General features: G+C 47.8%; 1 protein-coding gene across 2 annotated transcripts in view; it reads left to right on the top strand.

The window, feature by feature from the left end:
• Window positions 1–1,297: 1,297 nt before the first annotated feature.
• MYOD1 (myogenic differentiation 1) overlaps window positions 1,298–23,089 on the top strand; it is an 81,469-nt gene continuing 59,677 nt past the window's right edge. For both annotated transcript variants that reach the window (XM_075327015.1, XM_075327016.1), the window contains exon 1: window positions 1,298–1,891. In XM_075327015.1, coding sequence (XP_075183130.1) covers window positions 1,343–1,891 — 549 coding nt within the window. In that variant the 5' untranslated portion in view covers window positions 1,298–1,342. The remainder of the gene's footprint in view (window positions 1,892–23,089) is intronic.

Raw genomic sequence — 23,089 nt, 5'->3', positions numbered from 1 at the left:
CGTCCATGGGGATTATTCTCAGTACTGGGGAGATCCGATCATCCATGGTGATTACTCTCAGCACTGGGGAGATCCGTCCATGGTGATTACTCTCAGCACTGGCGAGATCCGTCCATGGTGATTATCCTCAGCACTGGGGAGAAACGTCCATGGTGATTACCGTCAGCACTGGGGAGATCCGTTCATGGTGATTACGCTCAGCACTGGGGAGATCCGTCCATGGCGATTTACTCTCAGCACTGGGGAGATCCGTCCATGTCGATTACTCTCAGCACTGGGGAGATCCGTCCATGGTGAGTACTCTCAGCACTGGGGAGATCCGTCCATGGTGAGTACCGTCAGCACTGGGGAGATCCGTCCATGGTGATTACGCTCAGTACTGGGGAGATCCGTCCATGGCGATTACTCTCAGCACTAGGGAGATCCGTCTATGGTGATTACTCTCAGCACTGGGGAGATCTGTCCATGGTGATTATCCTCAGCACTGGGGAGATCCGTCCATGGTGATTGCTCTCAGCACTGGGGAGATCCGTCTATGGTGATTAATCTTAGCACTAGGGAGATCCGTTCATGTTGATTACTCTCAGCACTGGGGAGATCCGTCCATTGTGATTACCCTCAGCACTGGAGAGATCCTTTCATGGTGATTAATCTCAGCACTGGGGAGATCCGTCCATGGTGATTATCCTCAGCACTGGGGAAATCTGTCCATGGTGATTACCCTCAGTACTGGGGAGATCCGTCCATGGTGATTACCCTCAGCACTGGGGAGATCCGTCCATGGTGATTAATCTTAGCACTCGGGAGATCTGTTCATTCATGGTGATTACCCTCAGCACTGGAGAGATCCTTTCATGGTGATTAATCTCAGCACTGGGGAAATCCGTCCATGGTGATTACCCTCAGTACTGGGGAGATCCGTCCATTGTGATTACTCTCAGCACTGGGGAGATCCGTCCATTGTGATTACTCTCAGCGCTGGGGAGATCCGTCCATGGTGAATAATCTTAGCACTGGGGAAATCCGTCCATGGTGATTACCCTCAGTACTGGGGAGATCCGTCCATGGTCCTCTCCCGTTGCACCAGATTCCTTCAGATTCTATGTACTTCTGGAGATAAGAACTTTTCTCTGGGATTTAAACTGTCTGCCAATCAGAGGCTTCTGCTTCACGCCTTCGCCCGCTGTGATCGCCGATTGGCGATCATAAGACAAGTGTGAAGTGAGACCCCCCAGGAGACCCCCGTCCATGTATAAAGGGGGCCAGCTGCTGGTCTGGAGAACTTGCCTCTTCTTCTTGTGGAGTCCTCCCAGCACTTGCGGCATTCTGTCTGGTGGTCTCCATGGACTTGCTGTCACCCCCTCTCCGGGACATGGAGGTTCAGGCTGACAACTCCCTCTGCTCCTTCTCTGCTGCTGAGGACTTCTATGATGACCCCTGCTTTAACACTTCAGACATGCAGTTCTTTGAGGACCTGGACCCCAGGCTAGTGCACGTTACTCTGCTGAAGCCTGAAGACCACCAGCACCATACTGAAGACGAGCACGTCCGAGCCCCCAGTGGCCACCACCAGGCAGGAAGATGCCTGCTATGGGCTTGTAAAGCGTGCAAGAGAAAGACCACCAATGCAGACCGCAGAAAGGCAGCCACCATGAGGGAGAGGAGGCGACTCAGCAAAGTCAACGAGGCTTTCGAGACTCTGAAAAGATGCACGTCCAGTAACCCCAACCAAAGGCTGCCCAAGGTGGAGATCCTGCGCAACGCCATCCGCTACATCGAGAGCTTGCAGGCGCTGCTCCGGGAGCAGGAGGACAGCTGCTGCCCCGTGCTGGAGCGCTACAGCGGGGACTCCGACGCCTCCAGCCCCCGCTCCACCTGCTCAGACGGCATGGTAAGCCCCCCACAGCCAGCATCTGAGGAGGAAGACGGGGGGAACCGAGGGGACACAGTGTCCTGCTGCATCAGTGCAGGGAAAAGGTTACATAGTGTCCTGCTGCATCAGTGCAGGGAAAAGGTTACATAGTGTCCTGCTGCATCTGTGCAGGGAAAAGGTTACATAGTGTCCTGCTGCATCTGTGCAGGGAAAAGGTTACATAGTGTCCTGCTGCATCTGTGCAGGGAAAAGGTTACATAGTGTCCTGCTGCATCTGTGCAGTGGAGAGATTACATAGTGTCCTGCTGCATCTGTGCAGGGAAAAGGTTACATAGTGTCCTGCTGCATCTGTGCAAGGAAAAGGTTACATAGTGTCCTGCTGTATCTGTGCAGGGAAAAGGTTACATAGTGTCCTGCTGCATCAGTGCAGGGAAAAGGTTACATAGTGTCCTGCTGCATCAGTGCAGGGAAAAGGTTACATAGTGTCCTGCTGCATCTGTGCAGGGAAAAGGTTACATAGTGTCCTGCTGCATCTGTGCAGGGAAAAGGTTACATAGTGTCCTGCTGCATCTGTGCAGGGAAAAGGTTACATAGTGTCCTGCTGCATCTGTGCAGTGGAGAGATTACATAGTGTCCAGCTGCATCTGTGCAGGGAAAAGGCTACATAGTGTCCTGCTGCATCTGTGCAGGGAAAAGGTTACATAGTGTCCTGCTGCATCTGTGCAGTGGAGAGATTACATAGTGTCCTGCTGCATCTGTGCAGGGAAAAGGTTACATAGTGTCCTGCTGCATCTGTGCAAGGAAAAGGTTACATAGTGTCCTGCTGTATCTGTGCAGGGAAAAGGTTACATAGTGTCCTGCTGCATCTGTGCAGGGAAAAGGTTACATAGTGTCCTGCTGCATCTGTGCAGGGAAAAGGTTACATAGTGTCCTGCTGCATCTGTGCAAGGAAAAGGTTACATAGTGTCCTGCTGTATCTGTGCAGGGAAAAGGTTACATAGTGTCCTGTTGCATCTGTGCAGGGAAAAGGTTACATAGTGTCCTGCTGCATCTGTGCAGGGAAAAGGTTACATAGTGTCCTGCTGTATCTGTGCAGGGAAAAGGTTACACAGTGTCCTGCTGCATCTGTGCAAGGAAAAGGTTACATAGTGTCCTGCTGCATCTGTGCAGGGAAAAGGTTACATAGTGTCCTGCTGTATCTGTGCAAGGAAAAGGTTACATAGTGTCCTGCTGCATCTGTGCAGGGGAGAGGTTACATAGTGTCCTGCTGTATCTGTGCAGGGGAGAGGTTACATAGTGTCCTGCTGTATCTGTGCAAGGAAAAGGTTACATAGTGTCCTGCTGCATCTGTGCAAGGAAAAGGTTACATAGTGTCCTGCTGTATCTGTGCAAGGAAAAGGTTACATAGTGTCCTGCTGTATCTGTGCAGGGAAAAGGTTACATAGTGTCCTGCTGCATCTGTGCAGGGGAGAGATTACATAGTGTCCTGCTGTATCTGTGCAGGGAAAAGGTTACACAGTGTCCTGCTGCATCTGTGCAGGGAAAAGGTTACATAGTGTCCTGCTGTATCTGTGCAGGGGAGAGATTACATAGTGTCCTGCTGTATCTGTGCAGGGAAAAGGTTACACAGTGTCCTGCTGCATCTGTGCAGGGAAAAGGTTACATAGTGTCCTGCTGTATCTGTGCAGGGAAAAGGTTACATAGTGTCCTGCTGTATCTGTGCAAGGAAAAGGTTACATAATGTCCTGCTGCATCTGTGCAAGGAAAAGGTTACATAATGTCCTGCTGCATCTGTGCAGGGAAAAGGTTACATAGTGTCCTGCTGCATCTGTGCAAGGAAAAGGTTACATAGTGTCCTGCTGCATCTGTGCAGGGAAAAGGTTACATAGTGTCCTGCTGTATCTGTGCAAGGAAAAGGTTACATAGTGTCCTGCTGAATCTGTGCAAGGAAAAGGTTACATAGTGTCCTGCTGCATCTGTGCAAGGAAAAGGTTACATAGTGTCCTACTGTATCTGTGCAGGGAAAAGGTTACATAGTGTCCTGCTGTATCTGTGCAGGGAAAAGGTTACATAGTGTCCTGCTGTATCTGTGCAGGGAAAAGGTTACATAGTGTCCTGCTGTATCTGTGCAGGGAAAAGGTTACATAATGTCCTGCTGCATCTGTGCAGGGAAAAGGTTACATAGTGTCCTGCTGTATCTGTGCAAGGAAAAGGTTACATAGTGTCCTGCTGCATCTGTGCAGGGAAAAGGTTACATAGTGTCCTGCTGCATCTGTGCAGGGAAAAGGTTACATAATGTCCTGCTGCATCTGTGCAGGGGAAAGGTTACATAATGTCCTGCTGCATCTGTGCAGGGAAAAGGTTACATAGTGTCCTGCTGCATCTGTGCAGGGAAAAGGTTACATAGTGTCCTGCTGCATCTGTGCAGGGGAAAGGTTACATAATGTCCTGCTGTATCTGTGCAAGGAAAAGGTTACATAGTGTCCTGCTGCATCTGTGCAGGGAAAAGGTTACATAGTGTCCTGCTGCATCTGTGCAGGGAAAAGGTTACATAGTGTCCTGCTGCATCTGTGCAAGGAAAAGGTTACATAGTGTCCTACTGTATCTGTGCAGGGAAAAGGTTACATAGTGTCCTGCTGCATCTGTGCAGGGAAAAGGTTACATAGTGTCCTGCTGTATCTGTGCAAGGAAAAGGTTACATAGTGTCCTGCTGCATCTGTGCAAGGAAAAGGTTACATAGTGTCCTGCTGCATCTGTGCAGGGAAAAGGTTACATAGTGTCCTGCTGCATCTGTGCAGGGAAAAGGTTACATAGTGTCCTGCTGCATCTGTGCAGGGAAAAGGTTACATAGTGTCCTGCTGTATCTGTGCAAGGAAAAGGTTACATAGTGTCCTGCTGCATCTGTGCAGGGAAAAGGTTACATAGTGTCCTGCTGTATCTGTGCAAGGAAAAGGTTACATAGTGTCCTGCTGCATCTGTGCAAGGAAAAGGTTACATAGTGTCCTACTGTATCTGTGCAGGGAAAAGGTTACATAGTGTCCTGCTGCATCTGTGCAGGGAAAAGGTTACATAGTGTCCTGCTGTATCTGTGCAAGGAAAAGGTTACATAGTGTCCTGCTGCATCTGTGCAAGGAAAAGGTTACATAGTGTCCTGCTGCATCTGTGCAGGGAAAAGGTTACATAGTGTCCTGCTGCATCTGTGCAGGGAAAAGGTTACATAGTGTCCTGCTGCATCTGTGCAGGGAAAAGGTTACATAGTGTCCTGCTGCATCTGTGCAGGGAAAAGGTTACATAGTGTCCTGCTGCATCTGTGCAGGGAAAAGGTTACATAGTGTCCTGCTGTATCTGTGCAGGGAAAAGGTTACATAGTGTCCTGCTGCATCTGTGCAGGGAAAAGGTTACATAGTGTTCTGCTGCATCTGTGCAGGGAAAAGGTTACATAGTGTCCTGCTGCATCTGTGCAAGGAAAAGGTTACATAGTGTCCTGCTGCATCTGTGCAGGGGAGAGATTACATAGTGTCCTGCTGTATCTGTGCAAGGAAAAGGTTACATAGTGTCCTGCTGCATCTGTGCAGGGGAGAGATTACATAATGTTCTGCTGCATCTGTGCAGGGAAAAGGTTACATAGTGTCCTGCTGCATCTGTGCAGGGAAAAGGTTACATAGTGTTCTGCTGCATCTGTGCAGGGAAAAGGTTACATAATGTTCTGCTGTATCTGTGCAGGGAAAAGGCTACATAGTGTCCTGCTGTATCTGTGCAGGGGAGAGATTACATAGTGTCCTGCTGCATCTGTGCAAGGAAAAGGTTACATAGTGTTCTGCTGCATCTGTGCAGGGGAGAGATTACATAGTGTCCTGCTGCATCTGTGCAGGGAAAAGGCTACATAGTGTCCTGCTGTATCTGTGCAGGGAAAAGGTTACATAGTGTCCTGCTGCATCTGTGCAGGGAAAAGGTTACATAGTGTCCTGCTGCATCTGTGCAGGGGAGAGATTACATAGTGTCCTGCTGTATCTGTGCAGGGAAAAGGCTACATAGTGTCCTGCTGTATATGTGCAGGGGAGAGATTACATAGTGTCCTGCTGTATCTGTGCAGGGGAGAGATTACATAGTGTCCTGCTGCATCTGTGCAAGGAAAAGGTTACATAGTGTCCTGCTGTATCTGTGCAGGGGAGAGATTACATAGTGTCCTGCTGCATCTGTGCAAGGAAAAGGTTACATAGTGTCCTGCTGTATCTGTGCAGGGAAAAGGTTACATAGTGTCCTGCTGCATCTGTGCAAGGAAAAGGTTACATAGTGTCCTGCTGCATCTGTGCAGGGAAAAGGTTACAGTGTCCTGCTGTATCTGTGCAGGGAAAAGATTATATAGTGTCCTGCTGCATCTGTGCAGGGAAAAGGTTACATAGTGTCCTGCTGTATCTGTGCAGGGAAAAGGTTACATAGTGTCCTGCTGCATCTGTGCAAGGAAAAGGTTACATAGTGTCCTGCTGTATCTGTGCAGGGAAAAGGTTACATAGTGTCCTGTTGTATCTGTGCAGGGAAAAGGTTACATAGTGTCCTGCTGCATCTGTGCAAGGAAAAGGTTACATAGTGTCCTGCTGCATCTGTGCAGGGGAGAGATTACATAGTGTCCTGCTGTATCTGTGCAGTGGAGAGATTACATAGTGTCCTGCTGTATCTGTGCAGGGAAAAGGTTACATAGTGTCCTGCTGCATCTGTGCAAGGAAAAGGTTACATAGTGTCCTGCTGCATCTGTGCAGGGGAAAGGTTACATAGTGTCCTGCTGTATCTGTGCAGGGAAAAGGTTACATAGTGTCCTGCTATATCTGTGCAGTGAAAAGGTTACATAGTGTCCTGCTGTATCTGTGCAGGGAAAAGGTTACATAGTGTCCTGCTGTATCTGTGCAGGGAAAAGGTTACATAGTGTCCTGCTGCATCTGTGCAAGGAAAAGGTTACATAGTGTCCTGCTGCATCTGTGCAGGGAAAAGGTTACATAGTGTCCTGCTGCATCTGTGCAAGGAAAAGGTTACATAGTGTCCTGCTGTATCTGTGCAGGGAAAAGGTTACATAGTGTCCTGCTGTATCTGTGCAGGGAAAAGGTTACATAGTGTCCTGCTGTATCTGTGCAGGGAAAAGGTTACATAGTGTCCTGCTGCATCTGTGCAGGGAAAAGGTTACATAGTGTCCTGCTGCATCTGTGCAAGGAAAAGGTTACATAGTGTCCTGCTGCATCTGTGCAAGGAAATGGTTACATAGTGTCCTGCTGCATCTGTGCAGGGAAAAGGTTACATAGTGTCCTGCTGTATTTGTGCAGGGAAAAGGTTACATAGTGTCCTGCTGTATCTGTGCAGGGAAAAGGTTACATAGTGTCCTGCTGTATCTGTGCAGGGAAAAGGTTACATACTGTCCTGCTTCATCTGTGCAGGGAAAAGGTTACATAGTGTCCTGCTGCATCTGTGCAAGGAAAAGGTTACATAGTGTCCTGCTGCATCTGTGCAGGGAAAAGGTTACATAGTGTCCTGCTGTATTTGTGCAGGGAAAAGGTTACATAGTGTCCTGCTGTATCTGTGCAAGGAAAAGTTTACATAGTGTCCTGCTGTATCTGTGCAAGGAAAAGGTTACATAGTGTCCTGCTGCATCTGTGCAGGGAAAAGGTTACATAGTGTCCTGCTGCATCTGTGCAGGGAAAAGGTTACATAGTGTCCTGCTGCATCTGTGCAGGGAAAAGGTTACATAGTGTCCTGCTGTATCTGTGGAGAGATTACATAGTGTCCTGCTGCATCTGTGCAGGGAAAAGGTTACATAGTGTCCTGCTGTATCTGTGGAGAGATTACATAGTGTCCTGCTGTATCTGTGGAGAGATTACATAGTGTCCTGCTGTATCTGTGCAGGGAAAAGGTTACATAGTGTCCTGCTGTATCTGTGCAGGGAAAAGGTTACATAGTGTCCTGCTGCATCTGTGCAGGGAAAAGGTTACATAGTGTCCTGCTGTATCTGTGCAGGGAAAAGGTTACATAGTGTCCTGCTGTATCTGTGCAAGGAAAAGGTTACATAGTGTCCTGCTGCATCTGTGCAAGGAAAAGGTTACATAGTGTCCTGCTGCATCTGTGCAAGGAAAAGGTTACATAGTGTCCTGCTGTATCTGTGCAAGGAAAAGGTTACATAGTGTCCTGCTGTATCTGTGCAGTGGAGAGATTACATAGTGTCCTGCTGCATCTGTGCAGGGAAAAGGTTACATAGTGTCCTGCTGTATCTGTGCAGTGGAGAGATTACATAGTGTCCTGCTGCATCTGTGCAGGGAAAAGGTTACATAGTGTCCTGCTGCATCTGTGCAAGGAAAAGGTTACATAGTGTCCTGCTGCATCTGTGCAGGGAAAAGGTTACATAGTGTCCTGCTGTATCTGTGCAGGGAAAAGGTTACATAGTGTCCTGCTGCATCTGTGCAAGGAAAAGGTTACATAGTGTCCTGCTGCATCTGTGCAGGGGAGAGATTACATAGTGTCCTGCTGTATCTGTGCAGGGAAAAGGTTACATAGTGTCCTGCTGCATCTGTGCAGGGAAAAGGTTACATAGTGTCCTGCTGTATCTGTGCAGGGAAAAGGTTACATAGTGTCCTGCTGCATCTGTGCAGGGAAAAGGTTACATAGTGTCCTGCTGCATCTGTGCAAGGAAAAGGTTACATAGTGTCCTGCTGCATCTGTGCAAGGAAAAGGTTACATAGTGTCCTGCTGCATCTGTGCAAGGAAAAGGTTACATAGTGTCCTGCTGTATCTGTGCAAGGAAAAGGTTACATAGTGTCCTGCTGTATCTGTGCAAGGAAAAGGTTACATAGTGTCCTGCTGTATCTGTGCAAGGAAAAGGTTACATAGTGTCCTGCTGCATCTGTGCAAGGAAAAGGTTACATAGTGTCCTGCTTCATCTGTGCAAGGAAAAGGTTACATAGTGTCCTGCTGCATCTGTGCAGGGGAGAGGTTACATAGTGTCCTGTTGCATCTGTGCAGGGGAGAGGTTACATAGTGTCCTGCTGTATCTGTGCAGGGAAAAGGTTACATAGTGTCCTGCTTCATCTGTGCAAGGAAAAGGTTACATAGTGTCCTGCTGCATCTGTGCAGGGAAGAGGTTACATAGTGTCCTGCTGCATCTGTGCAAGGAAAAGGTTACATAGTGTCCTGCTGCATCTGTGCAGGGAAAAGGTTACATAGTGTCCTGCTGCATCTGTGCAGGGGAGAGGTTACATAGTGTCCTGCTGCATCTGTGCAAGGAAAAGGTTACATAGTGTCCTGCTGCATCTGTGCAAGGAAAAGGTTACATAGTGTCCTGCTGCATCTGTGCAGGGAAAAGGTTACATAGTGTCCTGCTGCATCTGTGCAGGGGAGAGGTTACATAGTGTCCTGCTGCATCTGTGCAGGGGAGAGGTTACATAGTGTCCTGCTGCATCTGTGCAAGGAAAAGGTTACATAGTGTCCTGCTGCATCTGTGCAGGGAAGAGGTTACATAGTGTCCTGCTGCATCTGTGCAGGGGAAAGGTTACATAGTGTCCTGCTGCATCTGTGCAGGGAAAAGGTTACATAGTGTCCTGCTGCATCTGTGCAGGGGAAAGGTTACATAGTGTCCTGCTGCATCTGTGCAGGGAAAAGGTTACATAGTGTCCTGCTGCATCTGTGCAGGGGAAAGGTTACATAATGTCCTGCTGCATCTGTGCAGTGGAGAGATTACATAGTGTCCTGCTGAATCTGTGCAGGGAAAAGGTTACATAGTGTCCTGCTGTATCTGTGCAAGGAAAAGGTTACATAGTGTCCTGCTGTATCTGTGCAGGGGAAAGGTTACATAGTGTCCTGCTGCATCTGTGCAGGGAAAAGGTTACATAGTGTCCTGCTGCATCTGTGCAGGGAAAAGGTTACATAGTGTCCTGCTGCATCTGTGCAAGGAAAAGGTTACATAGTGTCCTGCTGCATCTGTGCAAGGAAAGGGTTACATAGTGTCCTGCTGCATCTGTGCAAGGAAAAGGTTACATAGTGTCCTGCTGCATCTGTGCAGGGAAAAGGTTACATAGTGTCCTGCTGTATCTGTGCAAGGAAAAGGTTACATAGTGTCCTGCTGTATATGTGCAGGGGAAAGGTTACATAGTGTCCTGCTGCATCTGTGCAAGGAAAAGGTTACATAGTGTCCTGCTGTATCTGTGCAAGGAAAAGGTTACATAGTGTTCTGCTGCATCTGTGCAGGGGAGAGATTACATAGTGTCCTGCTGTATCTGTGCAGGGGAGAGATTACATAGTGTCCTGCTGTATCTGTGCAAGGAAAAGGTTACATAGTGTCCTGCTGCATCTGTGCAAGGAAAAGGTTACATAGTGTCCTGCTGCATCTGTGCAAGGAAAAGGTTACATAGTGTCCTGCTGTATCTGTGCAAGGAAAAGGTTACATAGTGTCCTGCTGCATCTGTGCAGGGAAAAGGTTACATAGTGTCCTGCTGTATCTGTGCAAGGAAAAGGTTACATAGTGTCCTGCTGTATCTGTGCAAGGAAAAGGTTACATAGTGTCCTGCTTCATCTGTGCAAGGAAAAGGTTACATAGTGTCCTGCTGCATCTGTGCAGGGAAGAGGTTACATAGTGTCCTGCTGTATCTGTGCAAGGAAAAGGTTACATAGTGTCCTGCTGTATCTGTGCAGGGGAGAGGTTACATAGTGTCCTGCTGTATCTGTGCAGGGAAAAGGTTACATAGTGTCCTGCTTCATCTGTGCAAGGAAAAGGTTACATAGTGTCCTGCTGCATCTGTGCAAGGAAAAGGTTACATAGTGTCCTGCTTCATCTGTGCAAGGAAAAGGTTACATAGTGTCCTGCTGCATCTGTGCAGGGAAGAGGTTACATAGTGTCCTGCTGTATCTGTGCAAGGAAAAGGTTACATAGTGTCCTGCTGTATCTGTGCAGGGGAGAGGTTACATAGTGTCCTGCTGTATCTGTGCAGGGAAAAGGTTACATAGTGTCCTGCTTCATCTGTGCAAGGAAAAGGTTACATAGTGTCCTGCTGCATCTGTGCAGGGAAGAGGTTACATAGTGTCCTGCTGCATCTGTGCAGGGAAGAGGTTACATAGTGTCCTGCTGCATCTGTGCAGGGAAGAGGTTACATAGTGTCCTGCTGTATCTGTGCAGGGGAGAGATTACATAGTGTCCTGCTTCATCTGTGCAAGGAAAAGGTTACATAGTGTCCTGCTGCATCTGTGCAGGGAAGAGGTTACATAGTGTCCTGCTGCATCTGTGCAGGGGAGAGGTTACATAGTGTCCTGCTGCATCTGTGCAGGGAAAAGGTTACATAGTGTCCTGCTGCATCTGTGCAGTGGAGAGGTTACATAGTGTCCTGCTGTATCTGTGCAGGGAAAAGGTTACATAGTGTCCTGCTTCATCTGTGCAAGGAAAAGGTTACATAGTGTCCTGCTGCATCTGTGCAGGGAAGAGGTTACATAGTGTCCTGCTGCATCTGTGCAGGGAAGAGGTTACATAGTGTCCTGCTGCATCTGTGCAGGGGAGAGGTTACATAGTGTCCTGCTGCATCTGTGCAGGGGAGAGGTTACATAGTGTCCTGCTGTATCTGTGCAGGGAAAAGGTTACATAGTGTCCTGCTTCATCTGTGCAAGGAAAAGGTTACATAGTGTCCTGCTGCATCTGTGCAGGGGAGAGGTTACATAGTGTCCTGCTGCATCTGTGCAGGGGAGAGGTTACATAGTGTCCTGCTGCATCTGTGCAAGGAAAAGGTTACATAGTGTCCTGCTGCATCTGTGCAGGGAAGAGGTTACATAGTGTCCTGCTGCATCTGTGCAGGGGAAAGGTTACATAATGTCCTGCTGCATCTGTGCAGTGGAGAGATTACATAGTGTCCTGCTGTATCTGTGCAGGGAAAAGGTTACATAGTGTCCTGCTGTATCTGTGCAAGGAAAAGGTTACATAGTGTCCTGCTGTATCTGTGCAGGGGAAAGGTTACATAGTGTCCTGCTGCATCTGTGCAGGGAAAAGGTTACATAGTGTCCTGCTGTATCTGTGCAGGGAAAAGGTTACATAATGTCCTGCTGCATCTGTGCAAGGAAAAGGTTACATAGTGTCCTGCTGCATCTGTGCAGGGAAAAGGTTACATAGTGTCCTGCTGCATCTGTGCAAGGAAAAGGTTACATAGTGTCCTGCTGTATCTGTGCAGTGGAGAGATTACATAGTGTCCTGCTGCATCTGTGCAGGGGAGAGATTACATAGTGTCCTGCTGTATCTGTGCAGGGAAAAGGTTACATAGTGTCCTGCTGCATCTGTGCAGGGAAAAGGTTACATAGTGTCCTGCTGCATCTGTGCAGGGAAAAGGTTACATAGTGTCCTGCTGCATCTGTGCAGGGAAAAGGTTACATAATGTCCTGCTGTATCTGTGCAGGGGAGAGATTACATAGTGTCCTGCTGCATCTGTGCAGGGAAAAGGTTACATAGTGTCCTGCTGCATCTGTGCAGGGAAAAGGTTACATAATGTCCTGCTGTATCTGTGCAGGGGAGAGATTACATAGTGTCCTGCTGCATCTGTGCAGGGAAAAGGTTACATAGTGTCCTGCTGCATCTGTGCAGGGGAGAGATTACATAGTGTCCTGCTGCATCTGTGCAGGGAAAAGGTTACATAGTGTCCTGCTGCATCTGTGCAGGGAAAAGGTTACATAGTGTCCTGCTGCATCTGTGCAGTGGAGAGATTACATAGTGTCCTGCTGCATCTGTGCAAGGAAAAGGTTACATAGTGTCCTGCTGTATCTGTGCAGGGGAGAGGTTACATAGTGTCCTGCTGTATCTGTGCAGGGAAAAGGTTACATAATGTCCTGCTGCATCTGTGCAGGGAAAAGGTTACATAGTGTCCTGCTGCATCTGTGCAGGGAAAAGGTTACATAGTGTCCTGCTGTATCTGTGCAGGGGAGAGATTACATAGTGTCCTGCTGTATCTGTGCAGGGGAGAGATTACATAGTGTCCTGCTGTATCTGTGCAAGGAAAAGGTTACATAGTGTCCTGCTGCATCTGTGCAGGGAAAAGGTTACATAGTGTCCTGCTGCATCTGTGCAAGGAAAAGGTTACATAGTGTCCTGCTGCATCTGTGCAGGGAAAAGGTTACATAGTGTCCTGCTGCATCTGTGCAGGGAAAAGGTTACATAGTGTCCTGCTGTATCTGTGCAGGGAAAAGGTTACATAGTGTCCTGCTGCATCTGTGCAAGGAAAAGGTTACATAGTGTCCTGCTGCATCTGTGCAGGGAAAAGGTTACATAGTATCCTGCTGCATCTGTGCAGGGAAAAGGTTACATAGTGTCCTGCTGTATCTATGCAGGGGAGAGATTACATAGTGTCCTGCTGCATCTGTGCAGGGGAAAGGTTACATAGTGTCCTGCTGTATCTATGCAGGGGAGAGATTACATAGTGTCCTGCTGCATCTGTGCAGTGGAGAGATTACATAGTGTCCTGCTGTATCTGTGCAGGGAAAAGGTTACATAGTGTCCTGCTGCATCTGTGCAGGGAAAAGGTTACATAGTGTCCTGCTGTATCTGTGCAAGGAAAAGGTTACATAGTGTCCTGCTGCATCTGTGCAGGGGAAAGGTTACATAGTGTCCTGCTGCATCTGTGCAAGGAAAAGGTTACATAGTGTCCTGCTGTATCTGTGCAGTGGAGAGATTACATAGTGTCCTGCTGTATCTGTGCAAGGAAAAGGTTACATAGTGTCCTGCTGCATCTGTGCAGGGGAAAGGTTACATAGTGTCCTGCTGTATCTGTGCAAGGAAAAGGTTACATAGTGTCCTGCTGCATCTGTGCAGGGAAAAGGTTACATAGTGTCCTGCTGTATCTGTGCAAGGAAAAGGTTACATAGTGTCCTGCTGTATCTGTGCAGGGGAGAGATTACATAGTGTCCTGCTGCATCTGTGCAGGGGAAAGGTTACATAGTGTCCTGCTGTATCTGTGCAAGGAAAAGGTTACATAGTGTCCTGCTGCATCTGTGCAGGGGAAAGGTTACATAGTGTCCTGCTGTATCTGTGCAGGGGAGAGGTTACATAGTGTCCTGCTGCATCTGTGCAGGGGAGAGGTTACATAGTGTCCTGCTGTATCTGTGCAGGGAAAAGGTTACATAGTGTCCTGCTTCATCTGTGCAAGGAAAAGGTTACATAGTGTCCTGCTGCATCTGTGCAGGGGAGAGGTTACATAGTGTCCTGCTGCATCTGTGCAGGGGAGAGGTTACATAGTGTCCTGCTGTATCTGTGCAAGGAAAAGGTTACATAGTGTCCTGCTGCATCTGTGCAGGGAAGAGGTTACATAGTGTCCTGCTGCATCTGTGCAGGGGAAAGGTTACATAATGTCCTGCTGCATCTGTGCAGTGGAGAGATTACATAGTGTCCTGCTGTATCTGTGCAGGGAAAAGGTTACATAGTGTCCTGCTGTATCTGTGCAAGGAAAAGGTTACATAGTGTCCTGCTGTATCTGTGCAGGGGAAAGGTTACATAGTGTCCTGCTGCATCTGTGCAGGGAAAAGGTTACATAGTGTCCTGCTGTATCTGTGCAGGGAAAAGGTTACATAATGTCCTGCTGCATCTGTGCAAGGAAAAGGTTACATAGTGTCCTGCTGCATCTGTGCAGGGAAAAGGTTACATAGTGTCCTGCTGCATCTGTGCAAGGAAAAGGTTACATAGTGTCCTGCTGTATCTGTGCAGTGGAGAGATTACATAGTGTCCTGCTGCATCTGTGCAGGGGAGAGATTACATAGTGTCCTGCTGTATCTGTGCAGGGAAAAGGTTACATAGTGTCCTGCTGCATCTGTGCAGGGGAGAGATTACATAGTGTCCTGCTGCATCTGTGCAGGGAAAAGGTTACATAGTGTCCTGCTGCATCTGTGCAGGGAAAAGGTTACATAATGTCCTGCTGTATCTGTGCAGGGGAGAGATTACATAGTGTCCTGCTGCATCTGTGCAGGGAAAAGGTTACATAGTGTCCTGCTGCATCTGTGCAGGGGAGAGATTACATAGTGTCCTGCTGCATCTGTGCAGGGAAAAGGTTACATAGTGTCCTGCTGCATCTGTGCAGGGAAAAGGTTACATAGTGTCCTGCTGCATCTGTGCAGTGGAGAGATTACATAGTGTCCTGCTGCATCTGTGCAAGGAAAAGGTTACATAGTGTCCTGCTGTATCTGTGCAGGGGAGAGGTTACATAGTGTCCTGCTGTATCTGTGCAGGGAAAAGGTTACATAATGTCCTGCTGCATCTGTGCAGGGAAAAGGTTACATAGTGTCCTGCTGCATCTGTGCAGGGAAAAGGTTACATAGTGTCCTGCTGTATCTGTGCAGGGGAGAGATTACATAGTGTCCTGCTGTATCTGTGCAGGGGAGAGATTACATAGTGTCCTGCTGTATCTGTGCAAGGAAAAGGTTACATAGTGTCCTGCTGCATCTGTGCAGGGAAAAGGTTACATAGTGTCCTGCTGCATCTGTGCAAGGAAAAGGTTACATAGTGTCCTGCTGCATCTGTGCAGGGAAAAGGTTACATAGTGTCCTGCTGCATCTGTGCAGGGAAAAGGTTACATAGTGTCCTGCTGTATCTGTGCAGGGAAAAGGTTACATAGTGTCCTGCTGCATCTGTGCAAGGAAAAGGTTACATAGTGTCCTGCTGCATCTGTGCAGGGAAAAGGTTACATAGTATCCTGCTGCATCTGTGCAGGGAAAAGGTTACATAGTGTCCTGCTGCATCTGTGCAGGGGAAAGGTTACATAGTGTCCTGCTGTATCTATGCAGGGGAGAGATTACATAGTGTCCTGCTGCATCTGTGCAGTGGAGAGATTACATAGTGTCCTGCTGTATCTGTGCAGGGAAAAGGTTACATAGTGTCCTGCTGCATCTGTGCAGGGAAAAGGTTACATAGTGTCCTGCTGCATCTGTGCAGGGGAAAGGTTACATAGTGTCCTGCTGCATCTGTGCAAGGAAAAGGTTACATAGTGTCCTGCTGTATCTGTGCAGTGGAGAGATTACATAGTGTCCTGCTGTATCTGTGCAAGGAAAAGGTTACATAGTGTCCTGCTGCATCTGTGCAGGGGAAAGGTTACATAGTGTCCTGCTGTATCTGTGCAAGGAAAAGGTTACATAGTGTCCTGCTGCATCTGTGCAGGGAAAAGGTTACATAGTGTCCTGCTGTATCTGTGCAAGGAAAAGGTTACATAGTGTCCTGCTGTATCTGTGCAGGGGAGAGATTACATAGTGTCCTGCTGCATCTGTGCAGGGGAAAGGTTACATAGTGTCCTGCTGTATCTGTGCAAGGAAAAGGTTACATAGTGTCCTGCTGCATCTGTGCAGGGGAAAGGTTACATAGTGTCCTGCTGTATCTGTGCAAGGAAAAGGTTACATAGTGTCCTGCTGCATCTGTGCAGGGAAAAGGTTACATAGTGTCCTGCTGTATCTGTGCAAGGAAAAGGTTACATAGTGTCCTGCTGCATCTGTGCAAGGAAAAGGTTACATAGTGTCCTGCTGTATCTGTGCAGGGAAAAGGTTACATAGTGTCCTGCTGTATCTGTACAGGGGACAGATTACATAGTGTCCTGCTGCATCTGTGCAGGGAAAAGGTTACATAGTGTTCCGCTGCATCTGTGCAGGGAAAAGGTTACATAGTGTCCTGCTGTATCTGTGCAGGGAAAAGGTTACATAGTGTCCTGCTGTATCTGTGCAGGGAAAAGGTTACATAGTGTCCTGCTGTATCTGTGCAAGGAAAAGGTTACATAGTGTCCTGCTGCATCTGTGCAGGGGAGAGATTACATAGTGTCCTGCTGCATCTGTGCAAGGAAAAGGTTACATAGTGTCCTGCTGCATCTGTGCAGGGGAGAGATTACATAGTGTCCAGCTGCATCTGTGCAGGGAAAAGGCTACATAGTGTCCTGCTGCATCTGTGCAGGGAAAAGGTTACATAGTGTCCTGCTGTATCTGTGCAGTGGAGAGATTACATAGTGTCCTGCTGTATCTGTGCAGGGAAAAGGTTACATAGTGTCCTGCTGCATCTGTGCAGGGAAAAGGTTACATAGTGTCCTGCTGCATCTGTGCAGGGAAAAGTTTACATAGTGTCCTGCTGTATCTGTGCAGGGGAGAGATTACATAGTGTCCAGCTGCATCTGTGCAGGGAAAAGGCTACATAGTGTCCTGCTGCATCTGTGCAGGGAAAAGGTTACATAGTGTCCTGCTGCATCTGTGCAAGGAAAAGGTTACATAGTGTCCTGCAGCATCTGTGCAGGGAAAAGGTTACATAGTGTTCTGCTGCATCTGTGCAGGGAAAAGGTTAAATAGTGTCCTGCTGTATATGTGCAGGGGAGAGATTACATAGTGTCCTGCTGCATCTGTGCAGGGAAAAGGTTACATAATGTCCTGCTGCATCTGTGCAGGGAAAAGGTTACATAGTGTTCTGCTGCATCTGTGCAGGGAAAAGGTTACATAGTGTTCTGCTGCATCTGTGCAGGGAAAAGGTTACATAGTGTCCAGCTGCATCTGTGCAGGGAAAAGGTTACATAGTGTCCTGCTGTATCTGTGCAGGGAAAAGGTTACATAGTGTCCTGCTGCATCTGTGCAGGGAAAAGGTTACATAGTGTCCTGCTGCATCTGTGCAAGGAAAAGGTTACATAATGTCCTGCTGCATCTGTGCAGGGAAAAGGTTACATAGTGTTCTGCTGCATCTGTGCAGGGAAAAGGTTACATAGTGTCCTGCTGTATCTGTGCAGGGAAAAGGTTACATAGTGTCCTGCTGTATCTGTGCAGGGAAAAGGTTACATAGTGTCCTGCTGCATCTGTGCAGGGAAAAGGTTACATAGTGTCCTGCTGTATCTGTGCAGGGAAAAGGTTACATAGTGTCCTGCTGTATCTGTGCAGGGGAGAGATTACATAGTGTCCTGCTGCATCTGTGCAAGGAAAAGGTTACATAGTGTCCTGCTGCATCTGTGCAAGGAAAAGGTTACATAGTGTCCTGCTGTATCTGTGCAAGGAAAAGGTTACATAGTGTCCTGCTGTATCTGTGCAGGGGAGAGATTACATAGTGTCCTGCTGTATCTGTGCAGGGAAAAGGTTACATAGTGTCCTGCTGCATCTGTGCAAGGAAAAGGTTACATAGTGTCCTGCTGTATCTGTGCAAGGAAAAGGTTACATAGTGTCCTGCTGCATCTGTGCAAGGAAAAGGTTACATAGTGTCCTGCTGCATCTGTGCAGGGAAAAGGTTACATAGTGTCCTGCTGCATCTGTGCAGGGAAAAGGTTACATAGTGTCCTGCTGCATCTGTGCAGGGAAAAGGTTACATAGTGTCCTGCTGCATCTGTGCAGGGAAAAGGTTACATAGTGTCCTGCTGCATCTGTGCAAGGAAAAGGTTACATAGTGTCCTGCTGCATCTGTGCAAGGAAAAGGTTACATAGTGTCCTGCTGTATCTGTGCAGGGGAGAGATTACATAGTGTCCTGCTGTATCTGTGCAGGGAAAAGGTTACATAGTGTCCTGCTGCATCTGTGCAGGGAAAAGGTTACATAGTGTCCTGCTGCATCTGTGCAGGGAAAAGGTTACATAGTGTCCTGCTGTATCTGTGCAGGGAAAAGGTTACATAGTGTCCTGCTGTATCTGTGCAAGGAAAAGGTTACATAGTGTCCTGCTGCATCTGTGCAGGGGAAAGGTTACATAGTGTCCTGCTGCATCTGTGCAGGGGAGAGATTACATAGTGTCCTGCTGTATCTGTGCAGGGAAAAGGTTACATAGTGTCCTGCTGCATCTGTGCAGGGAAAAGGTTACATAATGTCCTGCTGCATCTGTGCAGGGAAAAGGTTACATAGTGTCCTGCTGCATCTGTGCAGGGAAATGGTTACATAATGTCCTGCTGCATCTGTGCAGGGAAAAGGTTACATAGTGTTCTGCTGCATCTGTGCAGGGAAAAGGTTACATAATGTCCTGCTGCATCTGTGCAGGGAAAAGGTTACATAATGTCCTGCTGCATCTGTGCAGGGAAAAGGTTACATAGTGTCCTGCTGCATCTGTGCAGGGAAAAGGTTACATAGTGTCCTGCTGTATATGTGCAGGGGAGAGATTACATAGTGTCCTGCTGTATATGTGCAGGGGAGAGATTACATAGTGTCCTGCTGTATCTGTGCAGGGGAGAGATTACATAGTGTCCTGCTTCATCTGTGCAAGGAAAAGGTTACATAGTGTCCTGCTGCATTTGTGCAGGGGAAAGGTTACATAGTGTCCTGCTGTATCTGTGCAGGGAAAAGGTTACATAGTGTCCTGCTGTATCTGTGCAGGGAAAAGGTTACATAGTGTCCTGCTGCATCTGTGCAAGGAAAAGGTTACATAGTGTCCTGCTGTATCTGTGCAAGGAAAAGGTTACATAGTGTCCTGCTGTATCTGTGCAGGGGAGAGATTACATAGTGTCCTGCTGTATCTGTGCAGGGAAAAGGTTACATAGTGTCCTGCTGCATCTGTGCAGGGAAAAGGTTACATAGTGTCCTGCTGCATCTGTGCAGGGAAAAGGTTACATAGTGTCCTGCTGTATCTGTGCAGGGGAGAGATTACATAGTGTCCTGCTGCATCTGTGCAGGGAAAAGGTTACATAGTGTCCTGCTGTATCTGTGCAGGGGAGAGATTACATAGTGTCCTGCTGCATCTGTGCAGGGAAAAGGTTACATAGTGTCCTGCTGCATCTGTGCAGGGGAAAGGTTACATAGTGTCCTGCTGTATCTGTGCAGGGAAAAGGTTACATAGTGTCCTGCTGTATCTGTGCAGGGAAAAGGTTACATAGTGTCCTGCTGCATCTGTGCAGGGAAAAGGTTACATAGTGTCCTGCTGTATCTGTGCAGGGAAAAGGTTACATAGTGTCCTGCTGTATCTGTGCAGGGGAGAGATTACATAGTGTCCTGCTGCATCTGTGCAAGGAAAAGGTTACATAGTGTCCTGCTGTATCTGTGCAAGGAAAAGGTTACATAGTGTCCTGCTGTATCTGTGCAGGGGAGAGATTACATAGTGTCCTGCTGTATCTGTGCAGGGAAAAGGTTACATAGTGTCCTGCTGCATCTGTGCAAGGAAAAGGTTACATAGTGTCCTGCTGTATCTGTGCAAGGAAAAGGTTACATAGTGTCCTGCTGCATCTGTGCAAGGAAAAGGTTACATAGTGTCCTGCTGCATCTGTGCAGGGAAAAGGTTACATAGTGTCCTGCTGCATCTGTGTAGGGAAAAGGTTACATAGTGTCCTGCTGCATCTGTGCAGGGAAAAGGTTACATAGTGTCCTGCTGCATCTGTGCAGGGAAAAGGTTACATAGTGTCCTGCTGCATCTGTGCAAGGAAAAGGTTACATAGTGTCCTGCTGCATCTGTGCAAGGAAAAGGTTACATAGTGTCCTGCTGTATCTGTGCAGGGGAGAGATTACATAGTGTCCTGCTGTATCTGTGCAGGGAAAAGGTTACATAGTGTCCTGCTGTATCTGTGCAGGGAAAAGGTTACATAGTGTCCTGCTGCATCTGTGCAGGGAAAAGGTTACATAGTGTCCTGCTGCATCTGTGCAGGGAAAAGGTTACATAGTGTCCTGCTGTATCTGTGCAGGGAAAAGGTTACATAGTGTCCTGCTGTATCTGTGCAGGGAAAAGGTTACATAGTGTCCTGCTGTATCTGTGCAAGGAAAAGGTTACATAGTGTCCTGCTGCATCTGTGCAGGGGAAAGGTTACATAGTGTCCTGCTGCATCTGTGCAGGGGAGAGATTACATAGTGTCCTGCTGTATCTGTGCAGGGAAAAGGTTACATAGTGTCCTGCTGCATCTGTGCAGGGAAAAGGTTACATAATGTCCTGCTGCATCTGTGCAGGGAAAAGGTTACATAATGTCCTGCTGCATCTGTGCAGGGAAAAGGTTACATAGTGTCCTGCTGCATCTGTGCAAGGAAAAGGTTACATAGTGTCCTGCTGTATCTGTGCAGGGAAAAGGTTACATAATGTCCTGCTGCATCTGTGCAGGGAAAAGGTTACATAGTGTCCTGCTGTATATGTGCAAAGGAGAGATTACATAGTGTCCTGCTGTATCTGTGCAGGGGAGAGATTACATAGTGTCCTGCTTCATCTGTGCAAGGAAAAGGTTACATAGTGTCCTGCTGCATCTGTGCAGGGAAAAGGTTACATAGTGTCCTGCTGCATCTGTGCAGGGAAAAGGTTACATAGTGTCCTGCTGCATCTGTGCAGGGAAAAGGTTACATAGTGTCCTGCTGTATATGTGCAGGGGAGAGATTACATAGTGTCCTGCTGTATATGTGCAGGGGAGAGATTACATAGTGTCCTGCTGTATCTGTGCAGGGGAGAGATTACATAGTGTCCTGCTTCATCTGTGCAAGGAAAAGGTTACATAGTGTCCTGCTGTATCTGTGCAGGGAAAAGGTTACATAGTGTCCTGCTGTATCTGTGCAGGGAAAAGGTTACATAGTGTCCTGCTGTATCTGTGCAGGGAAAAGGTTACATAGTGTCCTGCTGTATCTGTGCAGGGAAAAGGTTACATAGTGTCCTGCTGTATCTGTGCAGGGAAAAGGTTACATAGTGTCCTGCTGAATCTGTGCAAGGAAAAGGTTACATAGTGTCCTGCTGTATCTGTGCAGGGGAGAGATTACATAGTGTCCTGCTGCATCTGTGCAAGGAAAAGGTTACATAGTGTCCTGCTGCATCTGTGCAGGGAAAAGGTTACATAGTGTCCTGCTGCATCTGTGCAGGGAAAAGGTTACATAGTGTCCTGCTGTATCTGTGCAGGGGAGAGATTACATAGTGTCCTGCTGCATCTGTGCAGGGAAAAGGTTACATAGTGTCCTGCTGTATCTGTGCAGGGGAGAGATTACATAGTGTCCTGCTGCATCTGTGCAGGGGAAAGGTTACATAGTGTCCTGCTGTATCTGTGCAAGGAAAAGGTTACATAGTGTCCTGCTGTATCTGTGCAGGGGAGAGATTACATAGTGTCCTGCTGCATCTGTGCAAGGAAAAGGTTACATAGTGTCCTGCTGCATCTGTGCAGGGAAAAGGTTACATAGTGTCCTGCTGCATCTGTGCAGGGAAAAGGTTACATAGTGTCCTGCTGCATCTGTGCAGGGAAAAGGTTACATAGTGTCCTGCTGTATCTGTGCAGGGGAGAGATTACATAGTGTCCTGCTGCATCTGTGCAGGGAAAAGGTTACATAGTGTCCTGCTGCATCTGTGCAGGGGAGAGATTACATAGTGTCCTGCTGCATCTGTGCAGGGAAAAGGTTACATAGTGTCCTGCTGCATCTGTGCAAGGAAAAGGTTACATAGTGTCCTGCTGCATCTGTGCAAGGAAAAGGTTACATAGTGTCCTACTGCATCTGTGCAGGGAAAAGGTTACATAGTGTCCTACTGCATCTGTGCAGGGAAAAGGTTACATAGTGTCCTGCTGTATCTGTGCAGGGGAGAGATTACATAGTGTCCTGCTGTATCTATGCAGGGGAGAGATTACATAGTGTCCTGCTGTATCTGTGCAGGGAAAAGGTTACATAGTGTCTTGCTGCATCTGTGCAGGGAAAAGGTTACATAGTGTCCTACTGCATCTGTGCAGGGGAGAGATTACATAGTGTCCTGCTGTATCTGTGCAGGGGAGAGATTACATAGTGTCCTGCTGTATCTGTGCAAGGAAAAGGTTACATAGTGTCCTGCTGTATCTGTGCAAGGAAAAGGTTACATAGTGTCCTGCTGCATCTGTGCAAGGAAAAGGTTACATAGTGTCCTGCTGCATCTGTGCAAGGAAAAGGTTACATAGTGTCCTGCTGCATCTGTGCAGGGAAAAAGTTACATAGTGTCCTGCTGCATCTGTGCAGGGAAAAGGTTACATAGTGTCCTGCTGTATCTGTGCAAGGAAAAGGTTACATAGTGTCCTGCTGTATCTGTGCAAGGAAAAGGTTACATAGTGTCCTGCTGCATCTGTGCAGGGAAAAGGTTACATAGTGTCCTGCTGCATCTGTGCAAGGAAAAGGTTACATAGTGTCCTGCTGCATCTGTGCAAGGAAAAGGTTACATAGTGTCCTGCTGCATCTGTGCAAGGAAAAGGTTACATAGTGTCCTGCTGTATCTGTGCAGGGGAGAGATTACATAGTGTCCTGCTGTATCTGTGCAGTGGAGAGATTACATAGTGTCCTGCTGTATCTGTGCAGTGGAGAGATTACATAGTGTCCTGCTGCATCTGTGCAAGGAAAAGGT

This window comes from Anomaloglossus baeobatrachus, chromosome 10 (assembly GCF_048569485.1).
Source record: "Anomaloglossus baeobatrachus isolate aAnoBae1 chromosome 10, aAnoBae1.hap1, whole genome shotgun sequence".
NCBI lineage: Eukaryota > Metazoa > Chordata > Amphibia > Anura > Aromobatidae > Anomaloglossus > Anomaloglossus baeobatrachus.
This window is presented reverse-complemented; position numbering and strand designations above follow the sequence as displayed.